Source organism: Mustelus asterias, chromosome 24 (assembly GCF_964213995.1).
Source record: "Mustelus asterias chromosome 24, sMusAst1.hap1.1, whole genome shotgun sequence".
NCBI classification, from domain to species: domain Eukaryota; kingdom Metazoa; phylum Chordata; class Chondrichthyes; order Carcharhiniformes; family Triakidae; genus Mustelus; species Mustelus asterias.
Genome location: NC_135824.1, coordinates 48,361,000 through 48,380,177, shown reverse-complemented (window position 1 = coordinate 48,380,177; position 19,178 = coordinate 48,361,000). Strand labels below are relative to the sequence as shown.

The window sequence follows — 19,178 nt, the reverse complement described above, 5'->3', positions numbered from 1 at the left end:
ATTCTCCCTCGGTGTACCCGAACAGGCGCCGGAGTGTGGCGACTAGGGGATTTTCACAGTAACTTAATTGCAGTGTTAATGTAAGCCTACTTGTGACCCCTAATAAATAAACTTGACTTAAACTGTAGCTCGGTGACATTTAAGAAAATGTACACTACTCCTCAAATGATAATGTTCTCGCCTCTGGATTAGAAGAGGCTAGGGGGAAAAAAAGTCTGAAGTGTCGGGGTGCCGCCCCTTAGGTGAGAAGCTAAATCGAGGCCTAATCTTCCCCCTCAGGTGGATATAACAGACTCCACTACAAAGATGAGCAAGGGAATTCCACTTAGTGCCGTGGTCACTATTGATCACTGTTGAGTCGTTATTAAGTTGCTGTTATGCGATCTTGTGGGACCTTGGATCATGACAAATTGGATGTCATGTTTCTTGCACCACAACAGTGACGATATTCAGAAGCGCTTCATTGGCTGTAAAGAGCATTGGGACACCTTGAGATTGTGAAAGGTACTATGTGAATACAAGTCTTCTTTAGATGACAAGTCCATTTTGTATCTCTCAAAAAAAAATCAATTGTTATACTCGGAGCCTTTGAACTTCCATTCAATATCATGAATGGAAGATCATAGCTGAGAGAATTTTTAGACCTCTTGCCCAGTGGGAAACTGGCAGGCTGTCACGTTGCTGTGCTTGCCCCCTGCGGCACACAAATGCCTGGTTTCTCATCTGCCTTTAATCTTCTAAGACTCATACAGTGTCAGTAACTGAGCTGCTGACTGTGTGTATGAAAACAATGCTGTGCTTTCATTGTCACACTCGTCTTGGTCTTTCTTTGCTGCCTTATGAGTATCTGACACTTCACCGAAGTGTAGGCCCAGACTTTTTTTGCCCTATTCTCTTCTAACCCAGGGGCGAGAACATTACCATTTGAGGGATAGTGTACATTTTCTTAACTTAAACTGTAGCCCATGACATTTAAGTTTATTTATTAGGTGTCACAACTAGTCTTACATTAACACTGCAATGAAGTTACTGTGAAAATCCCCGAGTGGCTACACTCCGGTGTCTGTTCAGGTACACCTCGGGAGAATTTAGCACGGTTATACTCATCATTCTGCCAGTGGGAGGAAACCGGAGCACCCGGAAGAAACCCACACAGACACCGGTGAGAATGTGCAGACTCCACACAGTAAGAAGTCTCTCAATACCAGTTTAAAGTCCAACAGGTTTATTTGGTAGACTCCACACAGACGGTGGCCCAAGCTGGGAATCGAACCCGGGTCCCAGTTACAGTTATTAAATTTATAATATTAGGAAAGCACGGAAAGCAATGAAATTCGGAGATCTGGTTAGGACCCAGAGCTGAAACTCTCAGGTATATTATGAAGTTGGCCTAGACCCTAACATTGCCATTTGATTTTAGCATTATGGCGAGCATAAGGTGTTTTGTTCCAGGAATGGTTCAATTGATCCACAAAGTTTTTATTTAAGAACACATTTTGTTTAAGAACACAGTCAGAAAATAACAAAAAGAATTAGCATAACTTTTACCGATTAAAATACTTAAGCACGGCAAAGTATAATTCCTAATAGCTATCCATCTTTATTGTTCCAATTTAGCAATATCCTCATAGACCTAAATTCCTTCTTCAGAGCCAGTTAGCATCAAAAACAGATATACTTGCATAGATTTCCAGCCTTTTAGCACCTCTGGACAGAGATCCAGGCAGACACCTGTCTTCTGACTTTCAAATGCCAGAATCTCAAAGATCCACTCCCAAACAGCAGAATCTCGGAGAAAGACTTTTTTTCTGGCAGATTCCAGTCTCCAAACTCAGAGGGGAAAAGAGAGGCACTGCTCTCTAACAACGCCAAGCAGCATCGAAGCTTGAGTTCTCTGGTGTAAGCCTAGCTCCACCCAGTCATATGACCTTCCCTGTCAATCAACCTAATCAAGTCCTACTTTGCAAAACCCCAGCGCAAATCATTAAAACGACAGGACAGCATTAGTTCAGATTAAAACCAACATTCTAGCACTTAAGAGCAATTATGCTGCTGCAGTAACAACACAGGCTGCTGGTTACAAGCACCATTAAACCAGATCCTGCACAAGAAACATGACTAATACATTTCTTAAAGACATGGCATCATCACAAAGGAAAAAAACACAAGGCTTTGATGGGGAGGGGGGGGGGGGAGATGAGGATATCATCTTGGATGTTTGAGCCCTACTGCTGGCCATGGTTTTAGGAGTAGCTGTTCCAATAATGACAACACTGTCACTTCCGTGGCAATTAAGATAGCAGGGGCGTTTGTCCCCCTCCATTTGATTCCTGCTTTGGTTGTACACCATCTTGTCCTTCAAGAAAGAAAAAGTGTGTCTAAGTGTTGTGTAATCTGTTGGGGGATGTGCAGAATATCAATAAACAGTGCAAGCTGTGAGATATGGATGAGGCTTGCCGCAGTGCTACCCTTGAGGTGAAGCATGTCAATGATAGGTGCAAGTTATGTCAAGAGATTGTTTACATAAGGACAAAAGAACTAGGAGCAGGAGTAGGCCATTCAGCCCCTTGAGCCTGCTCTGCCAATTGATACGATCATGGCTGATCTCATCTCAACCTCGACTCCATTTTCCTGCCTGTTCACTGTTGTCCTTCAACCCATTACTAATGAAAAATCTGTCCACCTCTCAGATTTACTCAAAACACCCGATATCCACCACACTCTGGGGCAGTGAATTCCACAGACTCACCACCCTCTGAGAGAATTAATTTCACCTCATCTCTGTTTTAAATCTGCCACCCCCTTCTCCTAAAACTGTGACCTCTTGTGCCAGATTGCCCCACAAGAGGAAACATCCTCTCCACATTGACTTTGTCAATTTCTTTGTCAATCTTGTACACCACAATTAGATCTCCTCTCATTCTTCTAAACTCCAAGGTATATAGGGAAAAACTGCCCAATCTCTCTTCATAAAACACACTCTCATCTCTGGAATCAATCTAGTGAACCCCTTCTGAACAGCCTCCAAAGCAACTACATCCCCCCTCAAGTAAGGCAACTGAAACTGTACACACTATTCTAAAGTGCATTCTCACTGATGCTTTGTACAGCAGTAGCAACATTTACTATGTGTATTTTATTTCTTTAGCAATACATGCCAAGATTCCTTTTGCCTTTATTACCTGCTGTACCTGAATACTAGTTTACTGCAATTCATGCACAAGGACACCCAGATCCTTCTACACTGAAGCACTCTAAAGTTTCTCTCTAATTAGATAATTGCCGTTTTTCCTACCAATATGGATAACCTCCCACTTACCCATGTTAAGCTACATCTGCCAGATTTTTTCCCAGTTACTTAACCTATCCAATCCATTCGTAAATTTTTTATTTCGTTATCCCACCTATTCAAGTGTCATCTGCAAATTTATCTGTGATACCTACTATCCCTGCATCCGAGCCGTTAATATAGATGCCCGACTATCAAACCTTGTGGCATCCCACTAGTTACATCCAACTAGGAAAAGCCCATTTATCCCAACTCTCTACTTTCTGTTGGTTAGCCAATCCTCTATCCAAGCTAATAAATTACCCCAAATCCCATGCGAACTAACCTTTTGTATGGCACCTTATCAAATGCCGCCTTGAAGTCCAAATATACTACATCTACAGGATTCCCATTATCCACCTTACTTGTTACATCCAAGAAGAAGTCAAACAAATGAGTCAAACCTGATTTGCCCTTCATGAAACCATGCTGGCTCTGTTGATGATAATTGGGGTGTGGCTGTGGCTAGTTGTGCAGTTTGTAAAATGTGGCATTTGAAGGTGCATTCACTGACCTTAATCACTCATGAGGTTATTGAACTTCTTGGTTCACTGCATCATGGCCATCTGCTTGACCCTGCATTATCCTCCACAATGTCTGTTCCCACCGTCTTCTGAGTGCGAGTCTGGAGGGTCTCCTGTTCACAGGAGATGCACTGAGTTTCCAACTCGCCCAACTATATATCCAGTGCAGAATTTGCAAACCTAGGACCTTGGTATCTCCCATGTTGTGCCACCCACTGTTTCCCAGAACCGACTCACTTCCTGCATACCTTCCAGCACCTGCAGCATCCACAGGGAATGATTTATGCTGGACAGATGTGTAATATAGTGGTTACATTCTGGACTAATAATCCAGAGAACGGGAGCTCAAATCTCCACCCTGGCAGCCTGAGAATTACAATTCAGCAGACTAATTTTAATTGATCCCAGGAAATGATGATTTTGGGCTCCCTGTTGATGTGTGTAGCCTGTGAATGCAATGGTTAGGGTTAGCCAGCATTGACTGGGTGCAGAAATTATTTAAGTGAGCGGACAACATGAAGGTTGCCTACAGGCTGAATTTGAACCCACTGGCCTGAGTTAACATAGAACAGTACAGCACAGAACAGGCCCTTCGGCCCACGATGTTGTGCCGAGCTTTATCTGAAACCAAGATCAAGCCATCCCACTCCCTATCATCCTGGTGTGCTCCATGTGCCTATCCAATAACCGCTTAAATGTTCCTAAAGTGTCTGACTCCACTATCACTGCAGGCAGTCCATTCCACACCCCAACCACTCTCTGCGTAAAGAACCTACCTCTGATATCCTTCCTATATCTCCCACCATGAACCCTATAGTTATGCCCCCTTGTAATAGCTCCATCCACCCGAGGAAATAGTCTTTGAACGTTCACTCTATCTATCCCCTTCATCATTTTATAAACCTCTATTAAGTCTCCCCTCAGCCTCCTCCGCTCCAGAGAGAACAGCCCTAGCTCCCTCAACCTTTCCTCATAAGACCTACCCTCCAAACCAGGCAGCATCCTGGTAAATCTCCTCTGCACTCTTTCCAGCGCTTCCACATCCTCCTTATAGTGAGGTGACCAGAACTGCACGCAATATTCCAAATGTGGTCTCACCAAGGTCCTGTACAGTTGAGTGTTCATCAGGAGTGGCATGGTGGCACAGTGGTTGGCACTGCTACCTCACAGCGCCAGGGACCCGGCTTGGGTCACTCTGTGTGGAGTCTGCACGTTCTCCCCGTGTCTGCGTGGGTTTCCTCCGGGTGCTCCGGCTTCCTCCCACAGTCCAAAAGACCTGCTGGTTAGGTACGCTAACCCGAACAGGCGCCAGACTGTGACGACTAGAGGATTTTCACAGTAGCTTCATTGCAGTGTGAATGTAAGCCTTACTTGTGACTAATAAATAAACTTTAACTTCATGTTTTGACTGCTGTCCAGTATTTGATAACTAGCTACTATGGGTTTAGCAGGTAGTTCACGACTGTCAGTTATGGTAGTTTATCTTAACATGGTCAGCATTTTTAGACTGAAACTGTTTCATGTAGATTTTAAGAGTCCTGTCATTTATATCTTGCTGGTTTGCAGGGTCCGATTCTTATTAGGTGGTAGACACGGAGACTTCAAGTTCTTGCCTCCTCCTGGTTACTGTCCTTGTTATGAAGCACTGCTGCCGAAGGAAAGACTCCGAATCGAACCCATCAAGGAGTACAAGCATGATTTTGATGGAATTCGAAACCTCTTAGGACCCACACAGTCACTGTCACACACTGCATTTGCTCCCTCACCTGTGGATACAGCTCAGGTAAGTGGATTAAATATCCATCCTTCAATTTTCCAAATACTATCCCTCCTGTCTTTCCTCCTAACTGTTGGTTTTGTGTGCACTGATTAAAAGTTCTTGAAGCTACAAACCTTAACTTAATAATAATCACGCATACCTCTAATTGGAACTGGCCAAAAATCTGCAGATCCCTTGAAATTCCATGGTGGGACTTTGAGTTACATTTCATAATTTAAAATTTATAATGAAATGTAGTTTTCTTGTCTACATGTTCAACATTGTTAAATAAATATTTTTTTTTCTTAGGAGTGAGCTTGAATTTAAAAATTGTTCATTTAAAAAAAAATATAGCATAATTCTTTGGCAGATCTGGTTGGACCACAGAACTGTTCACTATTTAAAGATAACTCTGGCTTCTCCTCTCCACCACATATCATCTTCTCAAGCAACATCCAATTCCTCTGTTAATTATTGTTTCTCTCCCCACAGAGACATCCTGAACTGCTGAGTATTTCCGGCATTTGCGGTTTTATTTCAGATTTCTAGAACCCACAGGGTTGTACTTTTATTCTCCAAGTCTTTCTCCACTGTCAAGACCAAGGAGCTCATGGATGTTTCTGGCCATAAAATCAAGACCATCAAGTTTCCTTTTCCACTTCCTTCCCTCTCTTTCACCCATTGAACCAACCTTCCCTCTAATGTCCCCCATTGCCCCTAACCTTAAACCCACAACTTTCTCTAGATTCAAACCTATCTCCCAAAATGTTCTCTTGAGTCAACATACCCAAGAGACTGATCCTCTGCTGCCTTCACCCTATTCCCACTGAACTGTTGGCCCACCCGGCTTTCTTGCTTCCGAGCTAGCCGGCGCAGGGTTTTGCTTCAGGCTTGGGAGCCCTGGCACGGGACAGAATCGGGATCTGGAGCCCATGCTTGCTTGGAGCAGGACCGGCTCAGCGAGAGGCCACCTCCTAATTGGCCATCTCTGGGCGCTCTGTACAATTAAGACCAGTGGATAGGGTATTGAATCTACTTGTCCAATCAGAGAGCCCGCAGCTCTTTCGCCGTAGTAGCTCCACCAAAATGTGGGTGCTGCTGAGGCAGGTTGGGGAAAAAGAGAGGTTGGGATAGGTTAAGATTTAAATTCAGAGGGACCAAGTAAGCAGGTCCCTCTAGATGTCCTGTTGGGGCTGTGAAGTGAACTTGCCTACTCAGCTTCCAGGTCGAATGTCCCCCATACCCTCGGCTGACACAAGGAGGCTGCCTCCACTGCTGGCACTGCCAGAATGGCAGCAAGTCCAAGGAATTAACCCAACATGGGCCATTAATTATTCAAAATGGTTTCCTACCTCCACTCACTCGCCACTCGCCACCCGCCCCATTGCTGGAAAATTTTCCCAATGGCGGGAATTATATTCGTCAGCCACCATGATATGCATCCTACTATTTCACCAGCCTTTCCGCCTGCCATCCTTGGCCCCCCCCACCATCACCCAGCAAATTTCCATGTCCCCATGTATGCTCCATATCCATTCACCCAATATCTACTATGCGTACACAATTGAAAGTTTTTGAAAAGGACTTTTAAAACTCTTAACCCCTGACAACCTAATGAAGCTGTCAACCAATCACGCAGCCATTTATACAACAAAGAAAAAACAACCCAATCCTATTGGGAGAAAAAAAGATTAAATCTCCTTAAGTGGTTACGAAGTATTGGGAAGACTGTTGGGCTGAATTTCTGCTGCATGAGGAGGCAGGACTGGAGATGGGTGAAAAAAGAGGGTTAAGATGGTGGGGAAAGATCACAGTTGAACTCAACGACGAGTCTTGAGGGCTGTAATGTGCCTAATTGGCACATTAAGGATTTGACATTATTGTTTACACTTCTTATGAAATAATTGAATTCCAGGCTTCAAACATTGCTCCCTGTAGTTCCACTGAGGAATTATAGTTTATTAACTAGCTTATTATAGTTTATTAAAATTAAGGCTCCTTTTCACTAAGTGTCCCTTCTTTTCTCTTTATCTAGATTGTTCTACCACCTCATCTGGAACGGATACGGGAGAGATTAGCTGAAAACATCCATGAACTTTGGTCTTTGACAAAGATTGAGTTAGGTTGGACGTATGGAACAGTAAGAATTTAATTGTTTTAATTATATTGTCTGAGGCTTATATTGCTCGCTTTTTGATTGTCTTGCCTCAAGCATAAGAATTAATTATGTAGTGACACTGTTAATGTCTGAGTAAGTACTCATGAACAGTGTAACTCGGATGACGAAACTGAAAATTGTTCGTTGATTTGTTGCCCAATTATTGTTTCGAAAGATATTAACATTGAACTCAATTTACGGTGACATGAGCTAATACAGAAGGTTGTTTATGTCACATTTGTGAAATTGGATCTTTTTATTATTTTCATAAACCCAGAAAACACATGGCACAAAGGCAGCACGGTGGCACAGTGGTTAGCACTGCTGCCTCACAGCGCCAGGGACCCAGGTTCAATTCCAGCCTCGGGTCGCTGTGTGGAGTTTGCACGTTCTCCCCGTGTCTGCATGGATTTTTTCCGGGTGCTCCGGTTTCCTCCCACAGTCCAAAAATGTGCAGGTTAGAATGCTTGGCCATGCTTATTTGTCCCTTAGTGTCAGAGGGATTAACAGGGTAAATATGTGGGGTTACGGGAATAGGGCCTGGGTGGGATTGTGGTTGGTGCAGACTCAGTGGGCCGAATGGCCTCCTTCCGCACTGTTGGGATTCTATGATTCTAACATACTGGTGCAGAAGATATTAGGGAAGGCAAATGGAATGCTGACTCTTATTTCAAGGGGGCTGGAGTATAAAAGTAAAGAAGTGTTGCTCCAGCTGTACAAGGTACTAGTGAGGCCATGTTTAGAAAACTGTATATGATTTTGGTTCATTTATTTAAGGAAAGATATATTAATCATTTGGAGGTAGCACAGAGGAGGTTTACCACGTTGATTCCAGCAATGAAGGGACTGCTATACAAGGAAAGAAACAGGTTGGGTCTGTACTGTGGAGTTCAGAAGGATGAGAGATGATATGATTGAAACATGTGATTCTTGGGTTGGGGGGGAGGGGTGAGGTTTGCGGATAGACAGGGTAGATGGTGGGAGGTTGTTTCCACTCATGGGAGTATCTAGGACCAGAAGGCATAGTCGCAGAATAGGGGGTGCTGATTGAGGATGGATTTGAGGAAGAATCCCTTTTCTCAAAGGGAAGTGGATCTTTGGAATTCTTTACCCCAGGAAGCCTTGAGGCCGAGTCCTTGGACATTTTCAAGGCTGAGATTGAAAGGTTTTTAATCAGTAGGGGAATTAAGGATTACAGAAATGAGACAGGAAAGTGGACATTATGGTGAGATTTTCCAGGCGTGCTCACCCCAAAATCAAAGTCCCGCCCAAAGTCAACGGACCTTCGCATTCCTGTGGCAGGCGAGATGGGAAAGTTCAGCCCAGTCAGTGTTAGATCAGTCATGATAATGACAGAGTAGGCTTGAAGGGCTGAATGGCCTACTCCTGTTCCTATTTCTTATGCTCTTGTGGTCACAGTGGAATAAACATGAGACTGCTCACCGTTGCTTATCTTTACCTGTAGATTCGAGATGACAACAAGAAGCTGCATCCATGTCTTGTGGAGTTTCACAGACTGCCCGAGCCTGAGAGGAACTACAACTTACAAATGTCAGGTGAAACTCTAAAGTAAGTACTGTGCAGTTCAGATTGGTGCATATGATCTTGCTTCAGCTTAATGAATGAATGATTAAAAACTATTCTTTTTTCTTTGAACATCTCTCCTCAGAACCCTGTTGGCATTGGGTTGCCACGTTGGAATGGCCGATGAAAAGGCAGAAGAAAATTTGAAGAAAGTGAAACTGGCCAAATCGTAGGTTTTGTTTATTTTCTAAATCATTAAATATTTCTAAATTACATTTGCATGGACTGATTGAAACATACTGTACCAGCAAACTGCATTGTGTCCCCACAGTTCCTTAAAGTGTCAATGATTGATCTTTTTTCCTCCATCAAGGTTTACGAAGAGCAATGCTTCTCTTGAACCCCAAGCAGACCTCCCCAGCAAACAGACCGTCCAAAACCCTGGTGATCCAATGATCTCACAACTCTCTTGTCACCCACAATCTCTTCACAAGGTGGCCCTGTCCTCCATGGTCTCCCCTCTCCCCCAGCAATCTACTTTTCTCTTCTGGATAATCTCTGGCCTAGTTCTGGAACGTTATCCCATCTCTTCCGAGCTCTGCAACCTCTTCAGCGATCTTCTCCGATCTCCCTGAGCGCCCCCACCAATCCATTGCTCCCTCTCCTCCACTAGCTTGTTGCTGATGACCTACCCACTGGGCAGCTACCCAGCCCCTCAATCCACCAGGATATGGCCAGGAATCGGAACCTAAATATAGTAATCAGGTCCTGCTGAATTCAACAGCGCGACTAATTAAGGAAAAATCAGCTTCTCTTTCTGCCGTACGTGGTGCAAATGACATTTGTGAAAGGCAACAACTAATTGATCGGTCCTAACAGTTTTTTGTGCTGTGCTCCAATCGATCTGACTGGTTCATCGTATGCACTTCCAATCCCAGAGGAAAGAAAAGATGACTTTCCTTCTGATGTGCTGACACTGGCATGTGCCTTAAAATTGAGGGTTAGTTTAGGCAGGGCTGATGAATGGTAGAATTGTGCTTTGCTTTTGATTTTTAAGTGGTAGAATAAAAATTATTACTATTTACCAACATACAGTTTTTGCAAAACTGTGAGAAATTGGTAGCTATTATAATTATACGGGGAGGTCTACAATTAACATGATCTTCTCAGTCCAACAGCTGCAAAGGAAGTACAACAACTAAGGCTGGCACTATAGAGGGTATTTTACGACCTTGCTCGTAAAATTCCACCCGAGGCCAATGGAGAATTCCGTTCTGCGAGCCTAGCCCACCCCGATTCCGGGGCGGGAGTGCCGGCAGAATTCCGGCTTATATATTCATCGAACTCACCAAGGCATTTAGCCAAATGAACAAGAGGCTCAACATTTAAACTGCTGCAGAAAATTGGCTGCCTGCCAAAGCACTCAATGTGATCTCCTCTTTCCATGACAACATGATGGATAAGGTCAATTATGATGGAGCAAGGATATCACCTCAGCGGTCCTGGAGCATGCTGATTGCATCAGTGTGCACTCATTATGCCAATGACGACTACACTTGCCCGGTCATGTTCATTATATGGATGGCCAAATGCCCAAGGATTTTCTGTAAGGCTAACTGGCCACTGGGTCACAGCCTGCTGGGTGACCATTCTTCCACTACAAAGACGCCTGCAAGCAACATATTAAGATGGTGGACATTGACTCTGAAATCTGGGAGACAGTCATAGGTGGCTGTGACCTCGGGAGGCTGACTGTTTGGAAGAAATAAGTAGAAATGAAAGGCACGCAGTTGGCTGAGAAGAGGGTCCGGGACAAATAGACACTGGTGAATTGTTCACCCTCTACTGTCTTACCTGTGCAACGGATGAGGCAGAATAGTGACTGTCTCCCAGATTTCAATGTCCACCATCTTAATATGTCGCTTGCAGGCGTCCTTGTGGTGAAAGAATGGTCACCCAGCAGTTTGTGACCCAGTGGCCAGTTAGCCTTACAGACACGCCTTGGGGTTATGGCTGCCATCCATATATGAACATGACCGGGCAAGTGTAGTCGTCGTTGGCTTAGCAATGCGGCAGAAGCTTCCATACTAGTGAGGCTCCTGAGTCAAACTAGACGATGCTTAACACAACACAACACAAACTTTTAACTTGCGAGATGGAATGCAGTCACAGCTATACTTATTCTGAACCTTTCTCTATGCTAACCTTTTGACTCTTCAGGATCTTAGATTAAGTAGGCGTGGAAAATTATACACTTCAGCTTCAGTAAGCTTCAAGTTGATAACCAAAATACTGTCAGCAAAGCATTAGATGTTATTGGCTTCCCACGTCTAGACTAAATCTGTAAGTGATTCCTGCTAAGAAGGTGGATAGGGCAGAACTGTCAATCTAGCAAGTTCATGTATAAATACTCAATACATTGGCACTCATTATTGTTAGTGCTGTTGTTAGGCAGGAATAAACCTATTTAAAATATAAATGTTATGGGGCGGCACGGTGGTTAGCACTGCTGCCTCACAGCACTGGGGATCCAGGTTCAATTTCGGCATCTGGTCACTGTCTGTGTGGAGTTCGCTCTCCCCGTACCTGTGGGTTTCCTCCGGGTGCTCCGGTTTCCTCCTACAGTCCAGAGATGTGCAGATTAGGTTGATTGGCCATTCTAAATTGCCCCTTAGTACCCAGGGGACTAGCAGGGTAAGTATGTGGGGTTAGATAGGGCCTCCATGGGATTGTTATCGGTGCAGGCTTGATGGGCCAAATGGTGGCCTTCTGCGCTGTGGGGATTCTGTGATTTTTATAAAGGTTAACACCTGTAAAAATAATAGCGCACACAGGACTCTGTTCCCTTGACGCTGTCTACGCTTCCCACTGCCTCTGGAAAACAGCCAGCATAATCAAGGACCCCAGGTACCCAAGACATTCTCCCTTCCATCTTCTTCCGTTGGGAAAAAGATATAAAAGTCTGAGGACATGTAACGACTATGCTTCTTCCCTGCTTCCATCAGACCTTTGAATGGACCTACCTTGCATTAAGCTGATCTTTCTCTACACCCTAACAATGACTGTAACACTACATTCTGCACTCTATCCTTTCCTTTTCTATGAATGGTATGTTTTGTCTGTATAGCGTGCAAGAAACAATACTTTTCACTGTGTACCAATACATGTGACAATAAATTAATTAGATTGTAGTACAAGTGGCTGGGATATAAATACATGAGCTTCACCAATCGGGCTTCGGTTCATTATTTTTTTAACTAAATACTCTTTCACTCCTTGTCACAGGTACCTGATGTCGAGTGGATACAAGCCTTCTCCACTTGACCTTTCTCATGTCAAACTGACTCCAGCTCAGAATACTTTGGTGGACAAACTGGCTGAAAATGGTCACAATGTCTGGGCAAGGGACCGTATCCGTCAAGGATGGACATACAGTATTCTGCAGGTCAGGGACTTGTGACGGGATGTAGAAATTTGTCTGACATTTTATGAATGCATGGATAATGAAATGTGGGCGATTACACTTCAGAATATTTTGGATCTATTGTCACCTATTTATATTAAATTGATCTTTCTCTGCACCCTAGCTGTGACTGTAACACTGCATTCTGCACCCCCTCCTTTCCTTCTCTATGAGCGGTATGCTTTGTTTGTATAGCACGCAAGAAGCAATACTCCTCACTGTATCCCTATATGTGTAATCATAGTGAATGGAATCAAATCTTAGAGGTGTCATATATTCCTGCCCTGATTTTGTTTTATCAGATGGGAGTAATGCACTGATTTGGTTAGTGAATTAACTCCGGGCATTTGCCCTTTGTTACTGGAAGGAATCCATTGCAGAAATACTCCCAAAAATTGTGAACCTATGCAACATATGGATACTATCAGAATTTTTTTTTCTATGTATTGTGACGTGCATGATCTGAATTGAGCAGGTGTTCACGGAAAATGTGCTCAAGTGTTGGTTTCCGACACTATTGGCGGGATTTCACAGCCTCACTTGACCCAAGACCGAAAAATCCTGCTCCGGGTGAACGGACATTTCCATTGTCCGCCCCTTGCCCGCTCCGATTCCATGGCTGGTGGGACGGCAGAATTCCAGCATATCAGTGGGACAGATCATTTAAGGCTGATTAACTTTAGCTATGCAATTTTACAACTAAAAACTCGTTTTTTTACACTATGCAGAAAAGTAAACAGTTATAAGTAAATTTTATTCTAAATCTGCTAAAGGGGTGGCACAGCGCCAGGGACCCGGGTTCGATTCCCGGCTTGAGTCACTGTCTGTGCGGATCTGCATGTTCTCCCCGTGTCTGAGTGGGTTTCCTCCGGGTGCTTCGTTTTCCTCCTACAGTCCGAAAGACGTGCTGGTTAGGCGCATTGGCCGTGCTAAATTCTCCCTCCGTGTACCCGAACAGGCGCCGGAGTGTGGCAACTAGGGGATTTTCACTAACTTTATTGCAGCATTAATATAAGCCTACTTGTCACGCTAATTAATTTTTTTTTAAAAAGGGCTTAAATTTCCTCGGGTAAGAAGGATCAGTAACCTGCTTTACCCTGATTTTTGTCAGTGTCAACTGGGGGGAATTTCAACAACCCTTGAAAATGCTTCGGATTTGGCTTGTGTTGAAGTAAATTTTAAACATAACTCTAACCTCTCATTTCCTCGAACCTGCTTTCTTCCTTTTCACTGGTTTTAACAGATGTGCAGCCAGAGATGGTCAACCAGCTCCTTCTCTGGAGACGGGTCTTTTTAACCAAACTGCATGCCTCCATTTTAACAAGGGTCGAGACTAAAGTGCTGTGACAGGGTTGGGAACATGGAACATTCCTGCTGTGGCAGCCGGCAGCCAAACACCAAATCCTCCGGCCCAGACCTCGTTAATTATGCACCCAGATGTTTTATGCCATAGTTGGTGTTGGGGTAGACCTGGATGGCGTGTCGTCCTCCGTTTTTTCCGAATGCTGTTTGTAAAGCTGTCCAACATCACTGACCCACTTTTGGAGAAGGAAGATGGACCTCCTGAGATCTCCAGGAACATTCTGAGACTGGAAAATGGACCTCGTCCATTTATCTAGAAGGTCCACCTCGATCCACCGCTGTGGTGCTCGAGGGTCCAGGGTTGAGGGCAGCCACCATCCTGAACCCTGCAAGCAGCAGCCACAGGCATCTGCATGCCATGTTGTTCTGAACGTGTTTCATGCCGGCGTGTTTTCTCGCTGGCATCACGGAGAATTTGGCATGGAGGTGTTTGCCTTCATCTGCATCCCACTTAATGGGGAGCCTCTGACTGGTTTCCCGACCCGCCATGGTGGGTACCAGTAGAGGATCCAGCTGAAAGCTCACACCGACATGAAACCGGCACCGATTTCTCAGCATCCCACGATATCCTCCTCCCATGCTCACCATCGACCCCACCAGAAGGTGTTTGGGAGGATTCGGCCCAGAGTTTCTATTTTAAACTGTGGGCCAAGTTTTCCTGGCTTCAGGTAGGAAACCAGACGGATAAAAGGAAGTGAGAAGGGCAGAAACCCCTTGACAACACTGCTGTGGGCCAGGAGTTGCTGGGTTGGTTTTCTCCAGATCCAACAAGCAAATGCTGAAATTTTTACCCTGCTTCCGCCGCCCCACGCCCCTACTTTCTGACGGCCTGTGCCTTCTGTCTGACCTGCTTATCTCTTCTCCGGTGCTATGTCAGCTTTCCCCACTACCTTTCCTTCCTGACCCCAGCATCTCTTAAACTACATTATTGCAGCTTGTTTTACCTGAGCCTTATGATGCTGATTTCTCCATCTGACAGGCAGACCAGTTCTCTGATCAGCATGGCACATGGCCGGGGAACCTAGAAAGAAAAATCTAGTCAACACTTCAAAACATAGAAACTAGAAGCAGGAGTAGGCCATTCGGCCCTTCGAGTCTGCTCTGCCATTCATTATGATCATGGCTGATCATTAAGTTCAATATCCTGATTTCTAAACCCCCCCCCCCATATCCCCTGATCCCTTTAGCCCCAAGAGCTGTATCTCATTTCTTCTTGAAATCACACAACTTTATCGCATTTGTGGAAACTTCCACCTCATAGCTCCTCGCCATAACACCCCACCACAGTGAATATCAGAATATATGAGAGGATATCAGTTGAGGAAATGGTTAGATTCAATTTTGATGACATTCATTGTCTCAAAACCGACCAATGTTCAGTGCTTGCGCTCATCCATAGAATCCTACAGTGCAGAAGGAGGCCATCCAGCCCATCAAGTCTGCACCGACCACAATCCCACCCAGGCCCTATCCCCATAACCCCATACATTTACCCTAGCTAATCCCACTGACACCAAGGGGCAATTTTAGCATGGCCAATCCACGAAACCCGCACATCTTTGGACTGTGGGAGGAAACCGGACCACCCGGTGGAAACCCATGCAGGCACAGGGAGAACGTGCAAACTCCACACAGACAGTGACCCAAGCTGGGAATCAAACCCTGGTGCTGTGAGGCAGCAGTGCTGACCACTGTGCCACCGTGCCACCCAATCCATTAATAAGTGGCCCAGAATTTGCTGGAGCAAAGCATATCACGACATGTCCTATGTTTGTTAAATGTGTTTCCACATCCTTCAGCATCACTCGAGGTGAAGCTGTTAATGGAGCAAGCAGGGGTAACTGACAACTTAATTAAAGACTGGACCACGAGTCTATCTTTTAAATTTTATGAACCTCCAACAACAATTCACTCCCTGCAGGAAGGAGACTGTAATGCTGTCAGTCATTCCCTCTCTTGGCCTCTAGGTTGCAGTCACAGATCTCGCTATAAAAAGGATCCTCACTTCATTTAGTATCAGCCCTAACTTTATTTAACTTTGAAAGCACAAATGCACCAATTTCTTGAACTCCACTGAGAGGTTGACTAGGATCTTCATTTTAGTGAGGCTAATGGTAGAACGATGCAAATTGTCCCAACAATTTAATGCCAATTTGCAACTCTCCACTATACTCACCACAAATTTCTGGCTTGTTTATACACTTGTAAAAATGTGTACACATTATGCTCATCTGTATTTTTCCAGCAAATATAAGCCCATCAATATATTTTGGGAATATCAGAGAGCTAGTGACACCTGCACAATATTTTACATCTGCATGGAGGTACTTCAGAGACAATGGGACCAGAATTTTACTCAATTGTCTTGATTGCTCAGAGTAATGGGCCTTAATTCTCTGGCCGTTCACGCCAGCGGGGTTTTCTAGTCCCACCGGCAGTGTACCCCCACCCGTGGGTTTGCCGCCGGTGTGGGAGTGACGTCAGTGGGAATTCCCATTGACAGCAGCGGGACCAGAAAAGCCCGCCGCTAGCAAACAATGCGCCACCTCCTGCCGGCGGGAAACAGGTGGCTGGGAGGCCGGAGAGTCTCCCCCATAGTCTTTGACCTTCACTGGTTTCCCATTCAGAGTTAAGACGTTCAAGAACGCTGTCCTAAAGTGCTGTAGTGCTCAGCAACATCTCTGCTATCCAATTTGCAAGTCAAAATGAAATTTAGACCTAGTAAGCTTCTCATTTTCAGAGATACGTTTCTGCTCCTTTTTGTGCTTGCAGGATATTAGTAACAAGAGAAATCCCCGCCTTGTACCGTACAACCTCCTGGATGAGCGCACCAAGAAAACAAACAGAGACAGTCTGTGTGAGGCAGTCCGCACCCTAATTGGTTACGGCTACAACATTGAGCCGCCAGATCAAGAAGCCAGTATGTAAACTCAAACCTTTGAAAGAATTATTCAGTTTGATTATCGTCTAACTTAAGTAATGGACGGGTTGAAATGTCTATAGCCGTCACCCTCTCTCCACACATGCCCATGCCCCATCTATGTCAAATCCTGCCTCCCCATGCTCCTTCCTACCCTCCAGGCTACACTGTGCCTCTCCATAATTCCCCATGGATTGTCACACGCCAGTGAACCCTATTGCATCAATAGGAGATGTGAAAAACAGCCACTCATTTATAACTTGTTATTTTCTTAAGGAAAACCTGTTGCTACTACAGCCCTATAAATGTGTCCGTCATGCAGAGTCATTCAACGAGCAATTCCAGAAACTGCAAACATTTGTCACCACACTTGTGTAAATAAATCTTGCGTAATTGACAGTCGGTCGCAGACAAAGAGCTGTCAATTAAGCAATGTTTCACTGTGACACAGCTGTTTAAAAAGAATAATGAATGTCTGGGCTCTCAGCCAAGCCTTGGTATGCTGAGATCCCAGACAACCATTACCCTATTGAGGGAGTTGCACCCCAGGGAAAACATTGTTATTTGACAGATCTCTGATCTTTTCTGTGAAGTGCATAATTTTTATATACAAGATACAGGTGTCAAGTACTCGCAGTTTCTGCTGCTAGTACTTACAAGGGCCTTTTATGGGACTGTAGTAAAAATAGATTTTAAAGAAAGTAGAAAACTATGAATGAATCACTTTTAAAGCGCTTTTTTTTCGCTTCCAGAGGTATTACTCTAGGTTCATTGCATGGAAGGAGGGAATGAAGCTCCATGGGGGTAGGTGAGATATGGGCATAGGTTGGCATGCAGGTTGAGGAGCCATGAGAATTGATTGGAGGGGTATAGTGAGCCTTTAACTCGCCTTTAAAAAGGATCCCTCATCCAGACTACAGTTCGCGCTGCCTCCTGAGGCTCCATGAACCACAAGTCCTTTAAAAACTGGCTCAACTCCATGCGAATTGCAGAGGATCAAGAAGGGTCTATCCCCGCAATGGAGCCAGCCAAGTCTGGAGTGCAGATTGCGGACTCATGACCTGCATCAGCCCACACCCTTGTGGTGGTGAAAATTGCAGACCGTGAGATTAGGAATCCGAGAACCTGGTCCTGGCTGCCATTTCTACATCTCCATGGAGTCTCCTGTGTTATAATTCAGGTCAAGTGTTTTCTGAAGTCCGCCTGGATCATAAGCTTTGCAGTTTGAATTTGGCTAGGGTGAGCATGAGATGATTCACTTCAGGTATGACTCAACTGATCCACGAGGGAGCTTTAATCAGTTTAAAAGTTTATTTAAGAATACAATTAACATATAGCAACAACTTTTACCAATTACAAACAAGAAAGACAAACAACCACGATATTGTATAACCCTTAATAAATATATGAAATGTTCCAACCAAACAAACTTGAACAAAACCATTGCCACAGGTTTAACACACAAAATACGAATGCTCACATGATGCTGGAACTTAGTCCTTTAGTTGGATGCTGCGGTTCTCTTGATATACACACACAAAACAAGCCAAAACACCATAGAGGGAGAGAGGGACTCTAGATACTAGCTAGCAAAAACACCAATAGCAGAATTTTCATTCCAGGAAGGCAATCAGCCTTGCCTCCAGCTAGACACCAGAATTTCCAATACCAGGGGTAGAGAGACAAACACTCCTTTTCAGTCTAATAAACTAAAACTGCAGCCAGCAGCCAAACTGAAAATGAAACCTTGAATTCGCTAGGAAGGAAAAAAGCACACGACCTGCCAATCAGTCTGCCTCCTCTAACAATGCAGGGTCATAAAACACATCCCAGAAAGTACCTGAGACCCAGAGTAAAAATAAACAAAACCCCATTTAAACCATTGAAGCAGCAATCAAAGGACTTCTAGCAGACAGCCCGGCAACAATGAAACCAAAAGGCCTGCTTACAACTGCAGAGAACATGATTTTTTAAAAAATTCTTAAAGGTACTAGCATCACACCTGGACTCTGAAAAAACCAGCCCTACAATTGCACAAGTCACTTTCTGTGAGCTGCAGCTCACAGTAACTTTGGTTTACTTTTTAGAATTGTGTAGTTGTCAATTTTGTATCCATTACACATATATAAATTTTTCCAAA

The 19,178-nt window shown here is 44.4% G+C and overlaps 1 protein-coding gene across 2 annotated transcripts in view; it reads left to right on the top strand.

Annotated features, from left to right (window-relative positions):
* Positions 1–19,178, top strand: part of LOC144511368 (ryanodine receptor 1-like) — a 495,584-nt gene that overhangs the window by 133,592 nt on the left and 342,814 nt on the right. For both annotated transcript variants that reach the window (XM_078241663.1, XM_078241662.1), the window contains exons 20-25: positions 5,419–5,635; positions 7,647–7,751; positions 9,235–9,338; positions 9,439–9,522; positions 12,579–12,738; positions 16,891–17,038. In XM_078241663.1, the coding sequence (XP_078097789.1) occupies positions 5,419–5,635; positions 7,647–7,751; positions 9,235–9,338; positions 9,439–9,522; positions 12,579–12,738; positions 16,891–17,038 (818 nt within the window). The remainder of the gene's footprint in view (positions 1–5,418; positions 5,636–7,646; positions 7,752–9,234; positions 9,339–9,438; positions 9,523–12,578; positions 12,739–16,890; positions 17,039–19,178) is intronic.